Source organism: Pipistrellus kuhlii, unplaced genomic scaffold, assembly GCF_014108245.1.
Source record: "Pipistrellus kuhlii isolate mPipKuh1 unplaced genomic scaffold, mPipKuh1.p scaffold_m20_p_2, whole genome shotgun sequence".
In the NCBI taxonomy this organism is placed as follows: Eukaryota; Metazoa; Chordata; class Mammalia; order Chiroptera; family Vespertilionidae; genus Pipistrellus; species Pipistrellus kuhlii.
Genome location: NW_023425515.1, coordinates 92,244,737 through 92,266,826, shown reverse-complemented (window position 1 = coordinate 92,266,826; position 22,090 = coordinate 92,244,737). Strand labels below are relative to the sequence as shown.

Sequence of the window (22,090 nt, the reverse complement as noted above, 5' to 3'; positions counted from 1 at the left end):
CACTTTAAAAAAAAAAAATTATTGATTTTTCCACAGAGAGGAAGGGAGCGGGATAGAGAGCTAGAAACGTCGATGGGAGAGAAACATCGACCAGCTGCCTCCTGCACACCCCCTATCAGGGATGTGCCCACACCCAATGTACATGCCCTTGACCGGAATCGAACCTGGGACTTTTCAGTCCGCAGACTGATGCTCTATCCACTGAGCCAAACTGGTTTCGGCAATGTTTGCACTTTTTGTTACATACCTTTTATTAGATTAAAAACATTTTCTTCAAGGTACTGAGCAATTTTGTAATTAATGAGTTGAATTTTATCAAATTCCATTGAAATATATTTTTTTCTCTAATTAATTATTACAAAGAATTTCTAAGAAGTTTTTTTAAATTAAAAAGTTATTGTACCATTGCCTAGTTGGTGTTGCTCAGTGGATAGTGTCTTCCCATACACCAAGATGTCTCTGGTTCAATTCCTAGTCAGGGCACATGCCCAGGTTTTGGGCTCAAGCCCCACTGAAAGCCAATAGATCTTTCTCTCTCATTGATGTTTCTATCTCTCTTTCCCTTCCTCTCTTTCTCAAGTCAATAAGAAAACATATTAATAATTAAATTATCTGAACTTTCTCATGATGTGGTTTTTTTTTTTTTTTCTACATTAACTTAAATCTATTTCTTATTCCAAAAGTTCAATTCCCATTGATACTGATGAAGATACGGTTTTGTAGTTCCTATTGTCCTAAGACATCTAAGGTCTGTATTAGTCACTTAATGTTTAAGTGAGCTCAAATTAACTGCTGTGCAATGTTGTTCAGACTTGCATTGCATCCTTAAATTAGGAAAAACATTTCGATCATGTACTACATTTAGGCTATTGAATATAAGGAACGATGTACATACATTTATTTTTTTTATTTTTTATTTTTGTTGTTTTTTTTAAACCATTTATTTATTTATTTATTTATTTTTACATATTTTATTGATTTTTTTTGCCCCCCTCCCTCCCTCCTACACATCCCCTCCCTCCCCAAAGTTTTATGTCCATTGGTTGTACTTATATGCATTGTACATACATTTATTGAGAACTTCTTATTCAACTGTTCCCCCAACTCATATCTGATGTATTTCATGATTGCAATACCGGGGCTAAATGAACCAGAACTACCAATGCTTGTTAATACTGAGACTTCTTTTTAAAGGTATGACCAAATTTTCCATTGCTACGCCCCGACACTGTTCCCAAATCATCCAATCAAAGCCCAAATAGGACCATCTTTCTAACACCCTGTTACTGAGACTGCCCTTGGTTCCCAGGGGTGTGTGTTCCCCTTTGCTGCAATGAATAATATAGGAAACTTTTTTTCAATTTCTGGTGTATTCTTGGACTTCAAGGTTTTGACAGGACCAAAAGACTTATTAACTAATGACAATGGATTAATTTTGTTTTGGTCCTGATCTGAGTAAATGAACAACAGAAAAGTAAATATTTACTAAAACAGGAGATATCTGAACAGTGACTGGATATTTGATATTAACAATAACTTTTTAAAGGTGGGATAATAGTATTGTGGTCAGGTTATTTTTAAAGAATAGTGTTCTTCTTCTTCTTCTTCTTCTTCTTCTTCTTCTTCTTCTGCTTCTTCTTTTTTAAATAAGTAAATGCTTAAATATCTATGGTTGAAATGATATGATGATATTTGCTTCCCTTGGGGGAGAAGTTAGAGCTATAGACAATCAAATAGTAAAAATACCAGTAAGTCTTAAAAGTCATTACGGTCATTTTGTTCTTGTATACAATTGAAAATTTCCAAAGTTCTTTAAAAAAAATTATTTTACGAGAGAGCAATATTATAAGATCAAATAAAACTCCATAGCAAGGCACTGAACTGTTATGCATTCCGATTATGAGGGCTTGGGCTTTCTTTTTTCTCTCCCACACTTGAATCAAGTCTGTCCAGTAAGAAACAGTGTGCCAGGAGCTACAATTAATAGGCTACTCGAACATCCCACCAGCTGATACTTTCCCTCTCTGCTTCTCTCCTTTCACCGCTGCGTCTACGCACACAACCAAGATGGTGGCGCCGCACAGTGAAACAAGTCATTCTCCCTCCCGGCGCATGCGCAGGCATCGGGCCGCGCAGGCGCATTCCTGCCTTCCTTCCCGAATTTGGCGGACCGCGCCTGCGCCGTGGGAGCTGCTCCCGGCTCCTGCTGGGCCTTGGCTGGCTGCAGTCTCAGGCTGACTGCGGCAGAAGTGGCAGCTCGAGTAAGATGAGGCTTTTGCTATTACTCCTGGTGGCGGCGTCCGCGCTGGCCCGGAGCGATGCTTCGGCCAACCTGGGCGGCGTGCCCAGCAAGAGATTAAAGATGCAGTACGCCACTGGCCCGCTGCTCAAGTTCCAGATTTGGTGAGTACGTGCGTCGCCCCGCCGCGCCTCCGCTCGGTGTCGCTCGCTACGCGAGTCCCCGGCTTCGCGGCCTAGCGGACTGGCCCTCCCCCGGATGGAAGATCAGCGCCAGCAGCCTTCCTCAGCCGGCCTTCCCGGGGCCCTTCCCAGCCCGGCTAAGCCTCCTTCCTTCCCTCCAGGCACAACTGCTCACTTCTATTTTGGTTCCTAGAATGGTGGGAATGCGGAAGGGAGGGCACGAGAAGGTTAGATCCTGAAAGGCGAGGGCGTGGGGACCCTTGTCCGTACCGAGGACCCGTTGGCGGGGTCCCGCCCGTGGCGGCCCTGGCTGCCTGCGGAGCCGGGCGGGAGTGGGCGCGGCGTTGGCCGAGGCGCTCCTAGCGCTCGCCGCCAGGTCTCTTCCTACCTCTCCCCAGGGCTGTGCCCGGCAGCCTCATTGCCCCGCTGGGTGAAGGTTAATTCGGGTCGTTGGGGGGACCCGCGAGTGATACATGCCTTTTACCCGCCGGAGCTCGAGTGAGGGAGCAGAGCTGACAGCCGGAGGGCGTGGAGCGGGCGGTTTGCAATTTCCAAAGTGTGAGAGAGCAGCAGCACATTGCTCTTCTGACAACCGTCCTCTCCGAGACAACTGGGTCTTCACCCTTTTTCCCTACACCTGCCTCCAAAGAGTTACCTTTGTACCTTTCAGTTTTCTCTTCAGAGAAATAGAAAGAAGAAAAAAAAATCCCAGCAGTTTTCGACATTGTACTTAACGTGATTTTGTTTTTACCAATGTATGTATGAGAATCAGAGCAGTAATGCAGTATAATAAGGTAAATGGGGTCTGAGGTTTGAAAGACTCATTAAATAAACAATTGTAAAAACACAGAAATTAGAATCCTGTATTGTAAAAAGGTGACTTTTAAAAAATATATATTTTATTGATTTTTTACAGAGAGGAAGGGAGAGGGAGAGTTAGAAACATCGATGAGATAGAAACACCGATCAGCTGCCTCCTGCACACCCCCTACTGGGAATGTGCCAGCAACCAAAGTACATGTCCTTGACAGGAATCGAACCTGGGACCCTTGAGTCCACAAGCCAACGCTCTATCCACTGAGCCAAACCGGTCAGGGCTCATTTGAACTTTTGATACTTAATTTTTGTTTCTTTTTTTGCTGTAAGAACAAACTTGTCCCAAAAGTCTAATAAGAGTTTTCATTCACCCTAAGCATATTAAAAGTGCTTTAGGTTTGTTTTTTGTTTTTCATGGCTAACTAAGGACTTTATTTTAAACAAAAATTTAAAAATTGAGGGTTATTTCTCTGGGTGTGGGAAGGTATCAGGGCAAGGAATTCCCTGTGTTAGGCCAATACCGTCATGTAGGGGAGGGGCTGTGATAATCCTTCCTGGCCCCTGTGATGGGGAATGCTAGTAAGTGAAGAACCCTATGTGAGAGCCTACCTGCCAAGAGGAACAGTCTAGGCCTCAAGCTAGGAGTCAGTCCCTCGGAGGGAATAGTCAGGCAGCGAGCAGCACGGCCTAAGGTGAACCACAGGATCAAGTCATCAGTACCAAAAGAACCCACTCTTTCCCCGATTTCTGGGATCTAGAATAGATTAGAATAGATTAAGGGTCTCTCAGACCCTGGGGAGAAGAAAGGCCCAGTGCCCTCACATTTGTCACCTTTCTTCTGGGGGCAGTGAGTCCTGGAGTTTGTCAGGTGGTAATACTGGACCCCTGGCAAGCTCTACAGTCAGCACATGATCGTGTGTGTGTGTGTGTGTGTGTGTGTGTGTGTGTGTGTGTGTGTTTAAATATGTAGATGAGAAATAACTTTATTAATTATCCTATCAAATATAAGTATAGCTTGTTTGTTACTCCCCCCCTCCCCCAAGAGATTAATCTGTATGTAATAAGGTGAATATTAGTTTTGGTGGAATGTTTTGGACATTCATTTGCAATATTGGGAAAGGAGAGGAAGCTAAGACAATTGAGGTTAAATATGTGAAAATTTTTTTAATTTTATTTGAAATCTGCCGGGACCGGTTTGGCTCAATGGATAGAGCTTCGGCTTGGGGACTGAAAGGTCCCGGGTTTGATTCCGGTCAAGGGCGTGTACCTTGGTTGCGGGCATATCCCCAGTAGGGGGTATGCAAGAGGCAGCTGATCGATGACTCTCTCTCATCGATGTTTCTAACTCTCTATCTCTCTCCCTTCCTCTCTGTACAAAATCAATAAAATAAAAAATAAAAATAATTTTATTTGAAATCTAAGTGCTGTAAAATGCAGTTGTTCACTAATCACCACTGTTAGCAAAAGATAACTAATTTTTACCTTCCTTTCAGGTTTTTTTCCTTATTTTATATTTCTTGAGTACTCTAACTTTAGTTCAATAGATCATCTGTTAATTGTACACATTTGTAATTGCTAATAGAACAAAAGAGCAATACAACACACAAATGGAATTAAAGGGACAAAGATCATTGTGCAAAATAGCTTAAAACAAACTTTCCTATTCTACCATCAATATTATTTCAATAAATAATTGTTCAATACTGCCAAAGCCAGTTTGGCTCAGTGGATAGAGCATCGGCCTGCAGACTGAAGGGTCCCGGGTTCGATTCCGGTCAAGGGCATGTACCTTGGTTGTGGGCACATCCCTAGTAGGGGGTGTGCAGGAGGCAGCTGATCGATGTCTCTCTCTCATGGATGTTTCTAACTGTCTATCCCTCTCCCTTCCTCTCTGTGAAAAATCAATAAAGATATATTTAAAAAAAATAATTGTTCAATACTTGCTTGTGGCCGGAACAAACAATTGGTATAACTCACATGATGTTTACTTTAGTCTCTCCCCTCTTTCCCCTTCCCACTCTCTCTGAGTACCAATGGGGAAAATATCCTGGGGTAAGGATTAAAAACAACAACAACAACAAAAAGAATAAGAAGAAGAAAAGGGAAAAGTGGGTTGGTTGGCACCATGAATTAGGAGACTGAAAAACATGACAGTCTTTAAAAAGCCCAGAATCTATTCAAAATAGCATGGACAAAGGATTTTTCTGTATTTCCTAAATTTCCTTGCTATTCATTATACACAAATCACCTAATTTATATGCAAGTTCTTTTAAAAAAGTATTGTGAAAAATATTTTAGATTGAGCAGTTGCAAAAGTTGACTCCATAAGTAAGATATTTCATATACTAGATTTGCAAAGTGATTAGGACTTAACTTTAAGATTTTTTCCAAAGTTTAAATTTACTTTTTAAGGGGCAGAAGAAATGGGCAGCTATTGCAACATTTTTAGCTTGTTTAGATACTTATTTGTTGGTTGTATACTGGAAGTCATAGTTTTATTCACTGACCCAGAAAGAATGGAATAACTTGAAAGTTATGGATATGATAGTTGTTATGGAATGACTACTGCTCCTTACCAATGTGTGTTTGCCTGTAATTTAACATTTTGCCCACCTCGATAAACACTATATATGTTTTATATCCCATCAGCAGTCTTAATTGCTATTTCAAAACAGAAAAATTGTTTTGTGCCCAGCCAGCATGGCTCAGTGGTGGAATGTCGACCTAGGAACCAGGAGTTCAGGGACTATGCCTGGGTGATCTCCAGTGTGGGTGTGCAGGAGGCAGCCAATCAGTGATTCTCATTATTGATGTTCCCATCTATCCCTCTCCCTTCCTCTCTGAAATCAATAGAAAAATATTTTTTAAAAGAAAGAAATTATTTTGAGGAAAACAATTATGTAGAGAAAAAGTTCCTTGGTTTTTCTTTATGAGTCTGAAGACAAATATAGTGGGCATTCAATAAATATTTGAGTGAATTAATAAATGATACATGGATGTATAACCATGGAAAAGTCACTTGATCTCTCTGGGCTTCATGTTTTTCCATTCATCTATAAAAAAAGAAGTTTCAACTCGATTAGGTCTCTAGTTCTGAAAATACTGCATTAAAAGTTAGATACTGTTATTTTAAATAATCAGCTTCATTGTAAACACCAATGCAAACTTGGGCATTGAACTCAGGTGGCATTTCTTGGTTTAAAGGTAGATAGGTACCTGGGTAATCTAGGTTATTTGTATAATAGAAGCATCATTAAAATTTCATACAGAAAACACAGTTGTGGCAAAATAAAATATTTGGTGAATCTAAGAACAGTAATAAGAAAATATTAGGTAAGGTGAATGCATAGTTAAGATAAGGTATCTAGAGATTTATAAGTTATTTCGAGAACTTAGCTGTGGAGATTTGTCTCCCTTTGAAAAAAATTCTTATTTTTTAGTGACATATATTTCATGGAATTTTTATTCTAAATATAGAGGAAGTATTAATTGTTAAGAAAGACTGAACTTCTCTCTTTTTTTAAAAGTGAGTTTTTTTAAGTTGAGATCTATTGATAGTTGGACTGTCTCACCCTGTCAGATATAAACTTGATGCCCTTTTCTGGGGTTGATGATGATAGTTGGCATTTTTCATTGATGACTGTAATTAAAAACTGTCATCTGAGGTTTTATTCTACTATAACTTAATTGCTAATCCTGTTTTCTCTGTACCAAGTGGTATCTTCATTGCTTTATATTTATGTGTTCCTTAACTTAGAACTTAATGTATTTAACTACTTAATCTTACCTGGATTTGTAAGCTCTCCTGTTGATATGATGGTACTATCTACCTTCCCCTTCCCAGTTTTACTGAAGTGTAATTGACAGATAGAAATTTTGTATACTGAAGGCGATAATTTGATATACATATTCAAGATATGTTGTGAAACACTACAAAAGGTTAGTTAACACTTCATCTCATATAATTATCTTCATTGTGGTGAGAACATTTAATATCTATTCTTAGCAACTTTCAAGTGTACAGTGCAGTATTGCTCATAATAGTCATCACGTTATACATTTGATTCCCAGAATTTATTCATTTTAAAACTGGAAATTTTCGTCCTTTCACCAGCATCTCCCCATTTTCCCAATCCCCACTACCTTGCCACCACCAATCTACTCTGTCTATGAGTTCAACTTTTTATCTTTTTTTTTTTAGAAATATTTTTATTGATTTCAGGAAGGAAGAGGGAGAGAGAGAGAAACATCAGGGATGAGAAGGAATTCATGGATTGGCTGCCTCTCACACACACACACACACACACACACACACGACTGGGGACCAAGCCGGCTATCCAGGTGTGTGCCCTGACAAGGACTCAAACTGTGAACTGGTTCATAGGTTGATGCTCAACCACTGAGCCACACTAATTGGGCGGGTTCCATTTTTTTAGATCTTACTTATATGTGGAATCTATAATAATCGTATTTCTCTAACTTATTTCACTTAGCATAATGTGGTCAAGGTCCATCTGTGTTATTCCAAACTGCAGTGTTTCCTTTTTCTTTGGCTGAATAATATTTCATTGTATCATATGTACCATGTTTTTTTAAAAATATTTTTTTTATTTCATAGAGGAAGGGAGAGGGAGAGAGAGATAGAAACATCAGAGATGAGAGAGAACCATCAACTGGCTGACTTCTGTGTGTCCTCTCCTTGGGATCAAGCTTACAGTCGGACATGTACCCTGCCCAGGAATCAAACAGTGACCGGTTTCTAGATTGACGTTCAACCACTGAGCCAATGGGCTGGGCCTGTGCCATGCTTTCATTCATTCATTCATTGGGCATAGTTGTTTCCATGTCTTGGCTATTGTAAATAATGGTGCAGTGAACATGGGGGTGCAAATATTTCTTAGAGATAGTGATTTATTTCAAATATATACCCAGAAGTGAGGTGACTTTATCAAATGGTAGTTCTATTTTTAATATTTTAAGGAACCTATGTACTGTTTTGTAGTGGCTGCACCAGTTTACATTTCCACTAATAGTGTACAGGGTTTCCTTTTCTCCATGTCCTTTCCAAACCTTATCTCCTTGTTATTTATGATAGACATCCTTGCAGGTGTGATGTGCTATCTCATTGTGGTTTTTATTTGCATTTCCCTCGTATTTAGTAATATTAAGCACCTTTTCATGTATGTTGGCCGTTTATTCAAGTCCTTTGTCCATTAAAAAAAAAAATCCTTAGTTTGAGGTTATATTTTATTGATTTGAGAGATAGAGAAAGAGAACGAGAAAGAGAACCTTAGATGTAAGAGAGAAACATTGATCAGTTGCTGCCTCCTGTATGAACCTGATCAGTATTGAACCTGAAACTTAGGTATGTGCCCTGATTGGGAATCAAACCCACAACCTTTTGGTGTACAGGACGACACTCCAACCAACTGAGCCACCCGACCAGGGCCTTTTTCTTAACTTTTTGGTTATTGAGTTGTATGATCCTTATATATTTTAGATATTTACCTCTTACCAGTTAATTTGAAAATATTTTCTCCTGTAGGTTGCCGTTTTATTTTGTTGATGGATTCCTTTGCTGTGCAGAAGCTTTTTAATTTGAAGTAGTCCCACTTGTTTATTTTTGCTTTTGATGCCTTTGCTTTGGTGTAAAATCCAAATAATTGCCAGGAGTGTTGTTGTCAAGGAGCTTTCCCTCCTAGGTTTTCTTTTTAGAATTTTATGATTTCAGGTCTTTAGTTCATTTTGAGTTGATTTTTGTGTATGTTGTAAGGTAGTCATCCAGTTTCATTCTTTGCATGTGGCTGTCTAGTTTTCTCAACACCATTATTTGAAGACACTGTCCTTTCTCCATTGAATGTTCTTAGCTTATTTGTTTTAAATTAATTGACCAAATATGGGTTTATTTGTTGGCTCTCTATTCTGTCCCCATTGATCTGTGTGTCTGTTTTTGTTTTTTTGTTAATCCTCACCCAGGAAGGGAGAAGGAGAGAGACAGAGAAACATTGGTGTGAGAGAGACACATCTATTGGTTGCCTCCCACATGCACCCTGACCAGGGCCAGAGATCCAGCCTGAAACTGAGATACATGCCCTGGATCAGAATAGAACCTGGGACCCTTCAGTTCGTGGGCAATGCTCTATTCATCGACCCAAACTGGCTAGAATGTGTGTTTTTATGCAAATGCCACACGTGTGTGTGTGTGTGTGTGTGTGTGTGTGTGTGTGTGTGTGTGTAATTTTTTAATTTTGAGAGTACATTTATTTATTAAAGTTGGGGACAGTGAGACAAGGAAGGGGGGCTTAGGGCAGAAGAAGCAAGAGGAGACAGCCTGGATGGGGCTGCTTTGGCTCACTGAGAAATAAAAGTCACAGTGAAAAGAAGTGAGCCAAGGCAGGACTGCTGTCATCTCATTGAAAAATCAGAGAAAAGGCAGCTTTGGATCAGGTTCAGGGAGTTAGCTTGGAAGGAGCTGCTGCTTTCCATTGCTCTTGGTTGCAAGTCTCTTGGGGACCCTTAGAATTTAGGAGATGCACACCTGTGAGGGAAGAAGTGGGGAAAGAGCAAGGTGCTAGGGTGCATCTGGGAGGGAGAGAAAACGCACCAATATCATACTGTTTTGATTACTCTGGCTTTGTAAAATAATTTGAAATCAGGAAGTATGATGCCTCCAGCTTTATTCTTCTTTTTGAAGATTATTTGGGCCATTTGGGGTCTTTTGTGGTTTCATAAAAATTTTAGGATTGTTTGATTTCTGTGAAAAATGCCATTGGAATTTTGATAGGGATCTGTAGATTGCTTTGAGTAGTGCGGACATTTTAACCATATTAATTCTTCTGACTCATGAACATGAGATATCTTTTTGTGTCTTCAGTTGCTTTGATCAGTATACTTTTTTCCTCTCTTACAAATGCATTGGTGGCATTCTTCCCCTTTTCTTGTTGGGGAAGCAAATATCATATCCATAATGTAGTAGTGCAGATTTTAATGAAGATTTTAATGAAGTTGATTGGGTGCTGTTGACTTAATTTCTGGATTAATGGTATGGATCACTATCATATTGTTGAAAATTATATTCCCAATCTTTGTTTTCCTTCACAAAGTGGAACTAAATTTTAAAGTCAGAAGGGATCTAAAAGTTATTTAAGCTCCTCTTATTGTGATTAAACAAGTATGTTTGCCTAGTTAGGGGCAGAAGAGGAATAAGAACCAGAGTTCCATGTCTCCTGCCGTGGTATTTTTTTGTTTCTTGTCCACATTTTTAAAAGTCCCTATTTCTGATGAATCAGAGTTGTTTTTATTTTAGTGTTTATGTAGTCATTGATTTTGTTAAAAAGCCAAATTGATTAGAGAGCTCAAAGTACACTGACATGTGTGAGTAAGTATTTGCTGTTGATCAACAGTAACCCAAATTTATAAAGTCCAAAATATTAATGGAAGGGTTTACTTGAGGTTGAGGTAACTTAAATATGTGAAGTTTGTGGGGAAAAACTTCACCATACCCATTACCCAGCATCAATCATTATTTATTTGTGACTGTTCTTGAGAAACACTTTTAATCTTGGTAATTTTAGGCTTTGTCTAACTGCAAAAACAATCTAGGTATATTTTAAACCACTTAACAGGAAGCACTTTTGTTTTTCTGCAGTGTTTCCTGAGGTTATAGGCGGGTGTTTGAGGAGTACATGCGGGTTATTAGCCAGCGGTACCCAGACATCCGCATTGAAGGAGAGAATTACCTCCCTCAACCAATATATAGGTAAGTAAATTTTAGTGACTTAGGGGGAAAAGAATTTGACTTCATAAACTTTTGTGAAGTGGTTCAATTAACTTTCTTGATTATTATCATTTCTTAGTTGGTTGTAACAATACATAGAGAATACGGTCATAAAAAGCAAATTTAGAAGAAATTTTCTGTGGAAAAGAGAAGAGGAGAATCACTTTCTAGATGACAATTCTTCAAAAGATGTGTTTTCTTTAATTGTTATTGTGGAGATAGACCATGAACTCCCACATTTTTATAATTAGTCAGTGGCATAAAATTCTATACTGTTAAAATAATAGTATTTTTTAAAGGCCAGTATAAGTGAATTTTTTATTGATTTAAAATATGTAACATTTTTATTTAAAAACTATTCAATAAACTAGTCACTATCTTTTTCACTAGTTATAATTAATAACTTTAAATTTGGTGTCTAGAAAATATCTGTACACATACATTGGAGTTAATGAAATTTTGAAATAAATGAGAATTTGCAGCTTCTGATGAATTTTTCTTTTCTCTTGATAGACACATAGCATCTTTCCTGTCAATCTTCAAACTAGTTTTAATAGGCTTAATAATTGTTGGCAAGGATCCTTTTGCTTTCTTTGGCATGCAAGCTCCTAGCATCTGGCAATGGGGCCAAGAAAATAAGGTATGTAACTTAATAACTTTGACAACTGTAAGTTTTTAGGTTGTCACTGAATATGTTTTAATGAGTTTTCCTTTTTTAAAAAAGTACTTATTGCTGATTAACCTGTTTACATATATTTTTTCAATTTAAACCACTTTTTGTCTCTGGGCAAGGCACTTAACTTCTTTTGGCTTTAGTTTTTCTATTTATGTAAGAATGATTAAGTTTTTTTATTATTTGAAGGATAGGGAAGTATTACTTCAGTAGAACCTGGACACAGTAATTTAAAACCTGATTTTGATTGTATAATTAGGCTAATCATATCCAGCAAAACATAATATATATATAATATATACATTATATATATAACAAGCCAGCAACAGGAACACTGGAATGACCTATCACTATGACGCCCACTGTGGCCAGTGAACTGGCCCAATTGGGGGTGGGGCCAGCCGGCCAACCTCCCGTGGCCCCCCCCCCCCCGCCATCCCCCTCTCCCATTGGCCTACCCACCCCGATTGTCCAATAGCCCCTCCCCAGGCAGGCCCCACCCACATTGGGGGTGGGGCTGGCCAGCTAACTTCCTGCAGCTCCTTGCCCCAGCAAGCCCTGTCCTCAGTAGGCCCACCCATCCCGATTGTCCAACAGCCCCTCCCCAGGTAGGCCCCACCCACATTGGGGACGGGGCTGGCTGTCCAATCTCCCACAGCCCCTCACCTAGTGGCTGACTCCCTCCTTGGTTTTCCCACCCGAATTGGGGATGGGGCATGTTGGCCAATAGCTCTCGGCCCCTTCCCCCAGACAGCCCAGCCCTGATTGGGCCTTAATTGAGGTGGCCAGCCATCCAATCTCTCACTGTCTCCTCCTCAGATAGGCCCGAATCCCACCCGTGCACAAATCTGTGCATTGGGCCTCTGGTCCTATATAATAAAAGCCTAATATGTTAAGTGTGCAGTCAACTGGTTGGCCGTTCAACCAATCAAAGCATAATATGCTAGTGAAATGCTTATGCTGCTCAACCGCTTGCTGTGATGTGCACTGACCACTAGGGGGCAGATGCTGCGACCAGTAGGTTAACATGGTGCTGGGGTCCAGTTGATCGGGACTGAGCGAGATTGGCCAGACATGCCCTGAAGCATTCCCATGGTCCTTTCCCAGCTGGCCAACCTCCTACGTCTCTTCCCAACCCTGATTGTGCATCAGTGGGGTCCCTTGGCCTGGCCTGCACCCTCTTGGAATCTGAGACTCCTCAGGGTATGCTGGAGAGCCAGTTTTGGCCCAATCCCACAGGCCAGGCCGAGGGACTCCACTGGTGCATGAATTCATGCACTGGGCCTCTAGTATATATATAACGCATGCCTTTTATACCTACTGATATGATTTTAATCATGTTAAAAAAGGGATTTTTTAAAATTGTTCTTATCAAAACATACACACATACTCTGTTATTATTTGTCCTTTGAGTCTTCTGTTAATAGGGAATCTGTTTAGCAAATTACCTGAAACAATCAATATATGCATAAGACTTTGTGCTATTTCTTTTTTTCTTTGTAGGGTCCTGCCACAGCATACAGAAATTCTCTCTAAGTCTCTTTCCATCTGTTTTATTTAAACTTTTATTTTCTGGAGGGTCCTCCTTTCTGCTGTAAGAAATGGGACTAAGTTTTATTTCTCTCTTGATGAGATTGCACAAGTTTCCTTCTAAGAAGCATTATCCTTTGGAGTCAGAAGTGGTTTTGTTCTTTATTTCTAGACTGAGTCTATCTTTAGCTGACTCCTGCGGTACATTTTTTTCCTTAGGGAACCTCAGGTGCTACCTCTGCCTTATTACTAACAAAACATTGCTTCTTGTAGGATTAAGAATTAGAAGTTAAGTACCGTATTTTTCGGACCATAAGACGCTTCGGACCATAAGACACACCAGTTTTTAGAGAAGGGAAATGAAGAAAAAAAGATTCTGAAACAAATAGTGTCCTAAAATATTTTATGTGCATTAAAACCCAACATCACAGTCATAAACACATGTAATCAACCCTGTAAAGAAAACAAGCAGCATTTAGAACAAGTAAACAGCAGCATTTAGAACCATTTTAGAGCTGGGCAAGCACACAGAGACCACATAGAGCCGGGCAAGTAAAAAAACTTTTTTTTTAAAGTATATGTGTAGGATATATTTGGACCATAAGACGCAGGGACTTTATCCCCCCACTTCTGGGGGGAAAAAAGTGCGTCTTATGGTCCGAAAAATACGGTACTTATTGATAATATTTTGTTACATTTATTCTGTTGATTTTAAAATATCTTCAGTGCATTTTACTTCTATAGATATCTACTGTGGAAGATGAATGTACTTGACAGCTATAGCTTACATGAACTTCCTTGTGTGTTTTTCCCCTGGACTTCTATTTCTAAATGCTCGGGTAATGTTTATGAAATCAAAACCCACATAGCTCAAGGGGAAGGAGGGCAAGGAAAACGCTTTCTCATCTGCTATGGACATTTTGAATTATTATTCTGAAACACTTTTCTGTGACTTGACATCCTATTCATCTTTCTTTTAATCAGGTGATTTCATTAAATTAAAACCTCTCTGTCCATCAGGGAGCTTCTTGTATCTTTTGGAAGGCTAAAGATTTGCATTCCAAGGCAAATGAATGTTATTTAATATTAGAGGCCTGGTGCACGAATTTGTGCTTGGGTGGGGTCCCTCGGCCTGGCTGGAGATTGGGGAGTCTTGCCCAGTCCCTATAGGGGCCTATTGGGTGTGAGGAGGGATTGCAGGAAGTTGGCCAGCAGTGGGGAGTGGCCATGGGAGGTTGGCTGTGGGAGTACACTGACCACCAGGGGGCAACTCCTGTGTTGAGTGTCTTACCCCTGGTGGTCAGTGCACGTTAGAGCGACCAGTCTGCCGGTTGTTCAGTCATTTAGTTGTAGCGGTCACTTAGATATGCCTGTGCTATCTTATCTACTTTTTTCTTAGCTTGTCTCTTGGGTTCATAGATTACTAGCTTATTGTAAAAAGATATCTCAGAAACAACCAGGATGGAAGAAATGCATATATGGGAAGGGAGCATCCATGCACTCTCCAGGCGTACCATTCTTTCATCTTTTTTCTTTTTCCTTGTAAATCCTATATAATAAAAGCCTAATATGGTAAGTGTTTGGTCATCCAGTTGGCTGTTCAACCAATCAAAGCATAATATGATAATGATATGCTAGAGTCACTCAACTGCTCACTATAATGTGCACTGACCACCAGGGGGCAGATGCTCAATGCAGGAGCTGCCCCCTGGTGGTTAGTGTGCTCCCACAGGGGGAGTGCTGCTCCACCAGAAGCCCTGAACCAGGCTCAGCTGGTGAGCACAGTGGTGGTGGCAGGAGCCTCTCCTGCCTCCATGGCAGCTCTAGGGATATCTGACTGATGGCTTAGGCCCGCTCCCTTCAGGGGCTCCCAAACTGCAAGAGGGCACAGGCCAGGCACTGGGCCTCTGGTATTTACATAAAGGTTCACCAACCTGGAAACTTCAATCCAGGTCCTTTTGGGTTTTTGTGGAGACTTCATTACATAAGCATGATTAATTAAATCATTGGCAATTGGCAACTAATTTGGCCTCCTGACCCTCTTCTTTTTCCTGAAATGGAAATGTCCAATGCTCTAATCACTTGGCTGGCTTTCCTCTTTCCTGGCAATCAGTTCCATCCTTAGGTACTGTTCAAAAATCACTTCATTAACATAAGAAAAGACACCTTTCCCATTCCCATCACTGTGAAAATTTCAAGGTTTTTAGATTCTCTGTGCTATAACTTGAGAGGAAGACCAAATACATATTTCACAGTTTGACTTAAAACGATTTGTTTGGAACATGGGCAGGTTGTATTGAAAACATGGAGTTGCCGAAACCGGTTTGGTTCAGTGGTCGAGTGTTGGTCTGCGGACTGAAAGGTCCCAGATTCGATTCCGGTCAAGGGCATGTACATTGGTTGCAGGCACATCTCCAGTAGGGGGTGTGCAAGAGGCAGCTGGTCGATGTTTCTCTCTCATTGACGTTTCTAGCTCTCTATCTCTCTCCCTTCCTCTCTGTAAAAAATCAATAAAATATATATATAAAAAACAAAACAAAACATGGAGTTGCTGATTGTTGCATCAGTAGTCTCTTGTGAATTCACTCATTATATTATAAAAATGGTCAAATGAACCCTTCTTACACTGGTATTCTTTTGTTAAACTTTACTATTAAGAGACCTCTAGAAATTCTGCCTCTACATTATGAATATTCTATATAATAAAGAGCTAATATACTAATAGTAATGATACCCTCACGCCTTAACAACCCATCAGCAAGAGGCTGTGTGTGCAGCAGGTATGAGTGGGCAGGGCTGTATGCGCGGTGAAGTGCACACAGATAGGCAGGATCATGACACTGTTTCCCCTGCTGGTGGGGCTTAACGGGGATGGGGCTAGCTGGGTCTAGGTCTCTCCCCCCTCCCCTTTTTTAAAAAAATATATTTTTATTGATTTTCCACAGAGAGGAAGGAAGGGATAGAGAGCTAGAAATGTCGATTAAATAAATGTCGATTAGGAATTAGATAATTGTGGCTCAGACTAGATTGGTGCCAATGAAGATAAAAAGATGGAAGGATGGGGACTGATTTTTGAGAAATATAAAAAGTGGAATTGAGATTTGGTAATCCTTGGTAATCCATTAGGGTATGGAGTGTAAGGGCAAAAGTGATTTTACCCTAGGTTTCTGACATGGGCAATTGGGCAGAATGATAATCGTGCCATTAAATAAATAAGAAATGCCGGGGATATGCCCGCAACCAATGTACATGCCCCTGACCGGAATCGAACCTGGGACCCTTCAGTCCGCAGACCAATGCTCTATCCACTGAGCCAAACCAGTTTCGGCTCTTCCCTTTTAATGTTCATGAATTTCATGCACCAGGCCACTGGTCATATATAAGTTCTTTAGCATGTGTGGTGCTGTGAATTAATATTGAATTTTTCTTTTTCTGTGTATGTTATTGAACATATATATGGGATAGCAGTAATAGTTTGTATAGAAACTTTTAAAATAGAATTAAAAATAGCAAGTACCAAAAAAAAAAAAAAATGAGACTACTTAAAGTTACTGTGTATTAAGTTGCCATGCTGTTTTAATTTCATGCCATTGTACTTAATTATATTTTCTTTTAGGTCTATGCATGTATGATGGTTTTCTTCTTGAGCAACATGATTGAGAACCAGTGTATGTCAACAGGTGCATTTGAAATAACTTTGAATGGTGAGTTCTGAATAGTTTGCATTCTGTGATAAATTTTAGGTGATTTATAGTGAGCATCAGGCTTTTCTGGTTTTCATAATATGCTAAATCATCTCTTTATATGGGCCTCATCTACTTTAATGGCATTAAAATTATATCTGGCCTGGCCAGCATGACTCAGTGGATTGATTGTCGTCCCATGCAGCAAGAGTCTCTGGTCCAATTCCCAGTCAAGGCACATGCTCGGGTTGTGGGCTTTATCCCCAGAAGGGGGTGTGCAGGAGGCAGCCAATTGATGTGTCTCTATCATCGATATTTCCGTCTTCTCTACCTCTCCCTTCCTCTCTCTCTCAAAAAGCAATAAAAAACATATGTAAAAAAAAAATAACATCTGCATAATGACACCTGAATGTATAGCTCTTCTAGATCTCTCTTGTAGATGCTACCCCCAGAATCTTAAACTTCTATTCACAAACTCTTGATTACTTCTGCTTCCTGTAATTCCTGTATATTCCAGTTTGTTCTTTCCTTGGCATTTCTTATTTATTTAATGGCACGATTATCATTCTGCCCAATTGCCCATGTCAGAAACCTAGGGTAAAATCACTTTTGCCCTTACACTCCATACCCTAATGGATTACCAAGGATTACCAAATCTTCTCAATTCCACTTTTTATATTTCTCAAAAATCAGTCCCCATCCTTCCATCTTTTTATCTTCATTGCACCACTCTAGTCTGAGCCACAATTATCTAATTCCCCTCTAATACATTGTCTAACCAGAGGTTAGCAAATATGGCTTATATTTCAAGATAACAATAGTTTTTATATATTCTAATTGTTTAAAAATATCACAGGAATATTTGAAATTATATGAAATTCAAATTAGTGTTTATTCCTAAAGTTTTGAGCTTCATCAATGAAAAACATTTAGAAATTTAATTTTATCTCTCTAGATGTAAAAGTACCTACCGTATTTTTCGGACCATAAGACGCACCAGTTTTTAGAGAAGGGAAATGAAGAAAAAAAGATTCTGAAACAAATAGTGTCCTAAAATATTTCATGTGCATTAAACCCAACATCACAGTCATAAACACATGTAATCAACCCTGTAAAGTAAACAGCAGCATTTAGAACCATTTTAGAGCCGGGCAAGCATACAGAGACCACACAGAGCCGGGCAAGTAAAAAAACTTTTTTTTTAAAGTATATGTGTAGGCTATATTTGGACCATAAGACGCAGGGACTTTTCCCCCCCACTTCTGGGGGAAAAAAAGTGCGTCTTATGGTCTGAAAAATACGGTATATAATATCCTTGATTTTGCATTTTGATCCATAAAGCTGGAAATAATTACTTTCTGGCTTCTTATAGAAAAATTGGCTGATACCTGCTCCAAATAGAGTGATTTTTAAAAAATGCTTATTTCATCTTCTTGCTTCACTGCCTCAATTCATTATCTGTCTTTACTTTGTTCTCAAGATAAAGACCAGAATATGGATGGCAAAAAGGCCCTGTATGATGTAGCCTAGGGATCAGCAAACCAAGACTTTGTGGAACATATCTTATGCTGCATGTTTTGTAAACAAAGTCTTATTGGAACTCAGCCATGCCTATTCATATATGTATGCTTTCAGGCCACCAGAGATTTGAGTAGCTGTGACAGACTGTACACCTTTTTGAGCTGAAAATGCTTACTATCTGTCCTTTTGCAGTTTGTTGATCTCTGACTTAGTTCCTGCCTACCTCTCCAGCCTCCTTTATACCACACCACTTCTATATTTCACCTGTCACTTCTTTTTTTATTTTTCATCCTCACCTAAGGATATTTTTTTGTATTGATTTCCAGGGAGAGTGGAAGGGAGGGAGGAGTGGGAGAGAGAGAAACATTGATGTGAGAGACACACATCAATTGGCTGCCTCCCATATGTTCTCCCATAGGGCCAGACAACCTTCAACTGAGATACACATTCTTGACCTGAATTGAACCCATGACACTTTGTTCCTCAAGCTGATGCTCTAGCCTAGGGGTGTCGAACTCAATCAGAGAAGGGGCCAAAATCTAAAATCCAGCCTAAATCGTGGGCCGAATGGTTTACTGAACAGTCATAAACTGTCATTGTGATGGAAACGCAGCGGAGTGCAGTGATGACAGCGCGGTGCGGGCCACATTGCAAGGCCTGGCGGGACGGATTTGGCCCGCGGGCCTTGTGTTTGACACATGTGCTCTAGCCACTGGATTCAACTGGCCAGGGCTCAGCTCTCATTTTTAATTATAATCTCTCCTTTTAATAATAGTAGGTGCTGCCGAAACCGATTTGGCTCAGTGGATAGAGCGTCGGTCTGTGGACTGAAAGGTCCCGGGTTCGATTCTGGTCAAGGGCATGTACATTGGTTGTGGGCAATCCCCGGTGAGGGGTGTGCAGGAGGCAGCTGGTCGATGTTTCTCTCTCATTGATGTTTCTAGCTCTCTATCCCTCTCCCTTCCTCTCTGTGGAAAATCAATAAAATATATTTAAAATAATAATAATAATAGTAGGTGCTCCGTAGCCAGGTTGGCTCAGTTGATAGAACGTCAGCCTATCCAAACAAAGCGTCCTGGGTTTGATTCCAGTCAAGGGCATGTATCTTGGTGCAGGTTCCTCCCTGGCCCAGGCCCAGGTTGTAGCTCATGCAGGAGGCAACCATTCGATGTGTTTTTTTCATATCATTGTTTCTCTCTTCCTCTCTCTTCCACTCTCCCTAAAAATCAATGAAAAAATATCCTCAGATGAGGATTAATCAAACAAAGTAAGTGCAATGGCTCCTTTCCAGCTTCTCAGGTCTCCCTCTCATAGCATCTTCTAGTTTTAATTCTTAGTACACAATTGTGATTTTGTAGCTCTTTGTATAGTTTTTTTCAATTCTCCTACGAGAATATAAATTCTTTAAGAGTAAGAAGCCTAATTCTTTTGCTCACATTTTTATTCTTAGTTGTGTACATAGACAGTAAATATTTGTAGAATGAATGTTTATTACAGAATCATGTTTAATTTTGAAGGCTGGTACAATTTATTTTTATAGATGTACCTGTATGGTCTAAGCTGGAATCTGGTCACCTTCCATCCATGCAACAGCTTGTTCAAATTCTTGACAATGAAATGAAGCTCAATGTCCATATGGATTCAATCCCACATCATCGATCATAGCCCCACCTATCAGCACTGAAAACTCTTTTGTAAGTACTTAAAAATATAAGAACTGTGTATATGTATTAATTTATTTGCATCAGGAATCAGCAAGATACTAGATATTACATTTACTAGATATTAGGTTTCCATCTTGGGATTTAACAGATGGATGTTTTCTTCATTAAAATTTATCAATAGAAGAGATCAAATAAGATTGTATTAAGTTATCTTCAAGGCTTAATAATTGGGCTTATGATATTATTATTTTTGACTATTACCTTCTAATGGCCAGAATTGATATTATACTATTTGTTTATATTTATACTAGAGGCCTGGTATACGAAATGCATGCACAGATGGGGTCTATAGGCCTGGCTGGCAATTAGGTCTTTCAGGACTGTCTTGCCTGGTCCTTATCGGGGACAGGCCAGCTGGGGCTTGCTGGCTGCTGGACTGGGGGGAGGGAGGAACCACAGGTTGTTTGCTGACCCAGGGGGAGGGACCAGGGGAGGTTGGCTGGCTGTGGGAGGTTGGCTGTGGGAATGCACTGACCACCAGGGGGCAACTCTTGCATTGAACATCTGCCCCCTGGTGGTCAATGCACATCATAGCAAATGGTCCACCGGTTGTTCTGGTTGTTTAGGCTTGGTCGCTTAGGCTTTTATATATATAGATTCTCTCCTTACCTTCAAGTAATTAGTTCCTAAGAATATAAAAATTATTTTACCATGCTCAAGATAGAGAATTTATAAGCAAATATGTGTGAACGTGGAGAGGTATTAACTTTTGCTTAGCAGAGATGTTCTCAGTTCTTTTCTGATCAAGAAGTTAATTTTACAAGTGAAGTTTGAAATAAAATATTCTTTTTCTTATATGTCTTTCAGACATTTCAGGATTTTTGCAAGAGCAGCGTGACTGACATTATGAAGGCCTGTACTGAAGACAGAAAACTGTTAGTACAGACCAGATGTTTCTTAGCAGGCTCGTTGTACCTCTTGGAAAACCTCGATGCAAGACAGTTTTTAGTGCTGGCGCATTTTGGAATTCTGCACATTCGTGGAGTGCAGTAATACTGTATAGAATTTTTCTTCCCAATCCACTGAGTTAATAGTTTTCTAAAAATGTCAGCATTACTACTTGTACCATTCTTCCTTAGTCATATTTGAAAAAATTGCAAAATGAGTTAGAATTTAATTTTTTTTTCAAGGATGTCTGTTAAATCTGTTGTGATTTTATATGTATTTTCCTTTTATATTGTTTAGAATTGATCTTTTTGGAAATAAGCTGAAGTTCTCACTTTATAAGAGTATATCAGACATCTCTAATTTGGTCATATCCTACTTATATAGGTTTCAAAATACTGCAGATTTTGAACAGTACATTATACAGAATTATGGGGGGGAGATTGTATATGGAAAGTTCTCTAATAGTTTGTTTGTGTGTGTATGTGCGCACATGCGTGTGAATACCAGAGAAATGACTAAAAGACCAACTGCTTTTAAAATCCTGTTATAGTTCAAGTGTCTTGCCTTGACCAATCTAATGAATTGATTAACTGGGCCTTTATAGTAAACTCAATAAAAATTAATCAGATATAAGTTAAATAAAAACTTTGAATTTATTGCCCAGCGTATCTGTTAACATTATATTTAACCGTCGTCTGTTTAAATTTTTGTTTTTGATTTACAAATAATTTCATTAGGGATTTAGATTTACAACAAATAATAGATCACTTACCATTTTTTAGGGTAATTGAAACTCATCTAAAGAAAGTTTAGTTGAACTTCTTTACAACATTAATATTAGATGAATGGAGGTCACTTGTCTAATTTAACTTGCCTAACATACCAGAATTTTATTTGAGGGACAAAATTGAAAATTTTTTATTAAGTGAATTTAATATCTTTTCAGAGTTTAAAGAGATTCTAAGAGTAATTTAGCAAAAGTAGGATCATGATGTAGAAAAAAGGTCATACAGCAACAGTTATAACATACTGCAACCTCCATATAGGAATAAAAGTG

At 39.4% G+C, this 22,090-nt stretch overlaps 1 protein-coding gene across 1 annotated transcript; it reads left to right on the top strand.

Annotated features, from left to right (window-relative positions):
* The first annotated feature begins 2,164 nt into the window (after positions 1-2,164).
* SELENOT (selenoprotein T) lies at positions 2,165-21,689 on the top strand. The gene is made up of 6 exons (XM_036444746.2): positions 2,165-2,403; positions 10,886-10,996; positions 11,528-11,654; positions 16,834-16,921; positions 19,962-20,115; positions 20,953-21,689. Exons 1-5 carry the CDS (start codon positions 2,267-2,269, stop codon positions 20,084-20,086), a joined length of 588 nt encoding a protein of 195 aa, XP_036300639.1. The 5' UTR covers positions 2,165-2,266; the 3' UTR covers positions 20,087-20,115; positions 20,953-21,689.
* Positions 21,690-22,090: the final 401 nt, after the last annotated feature.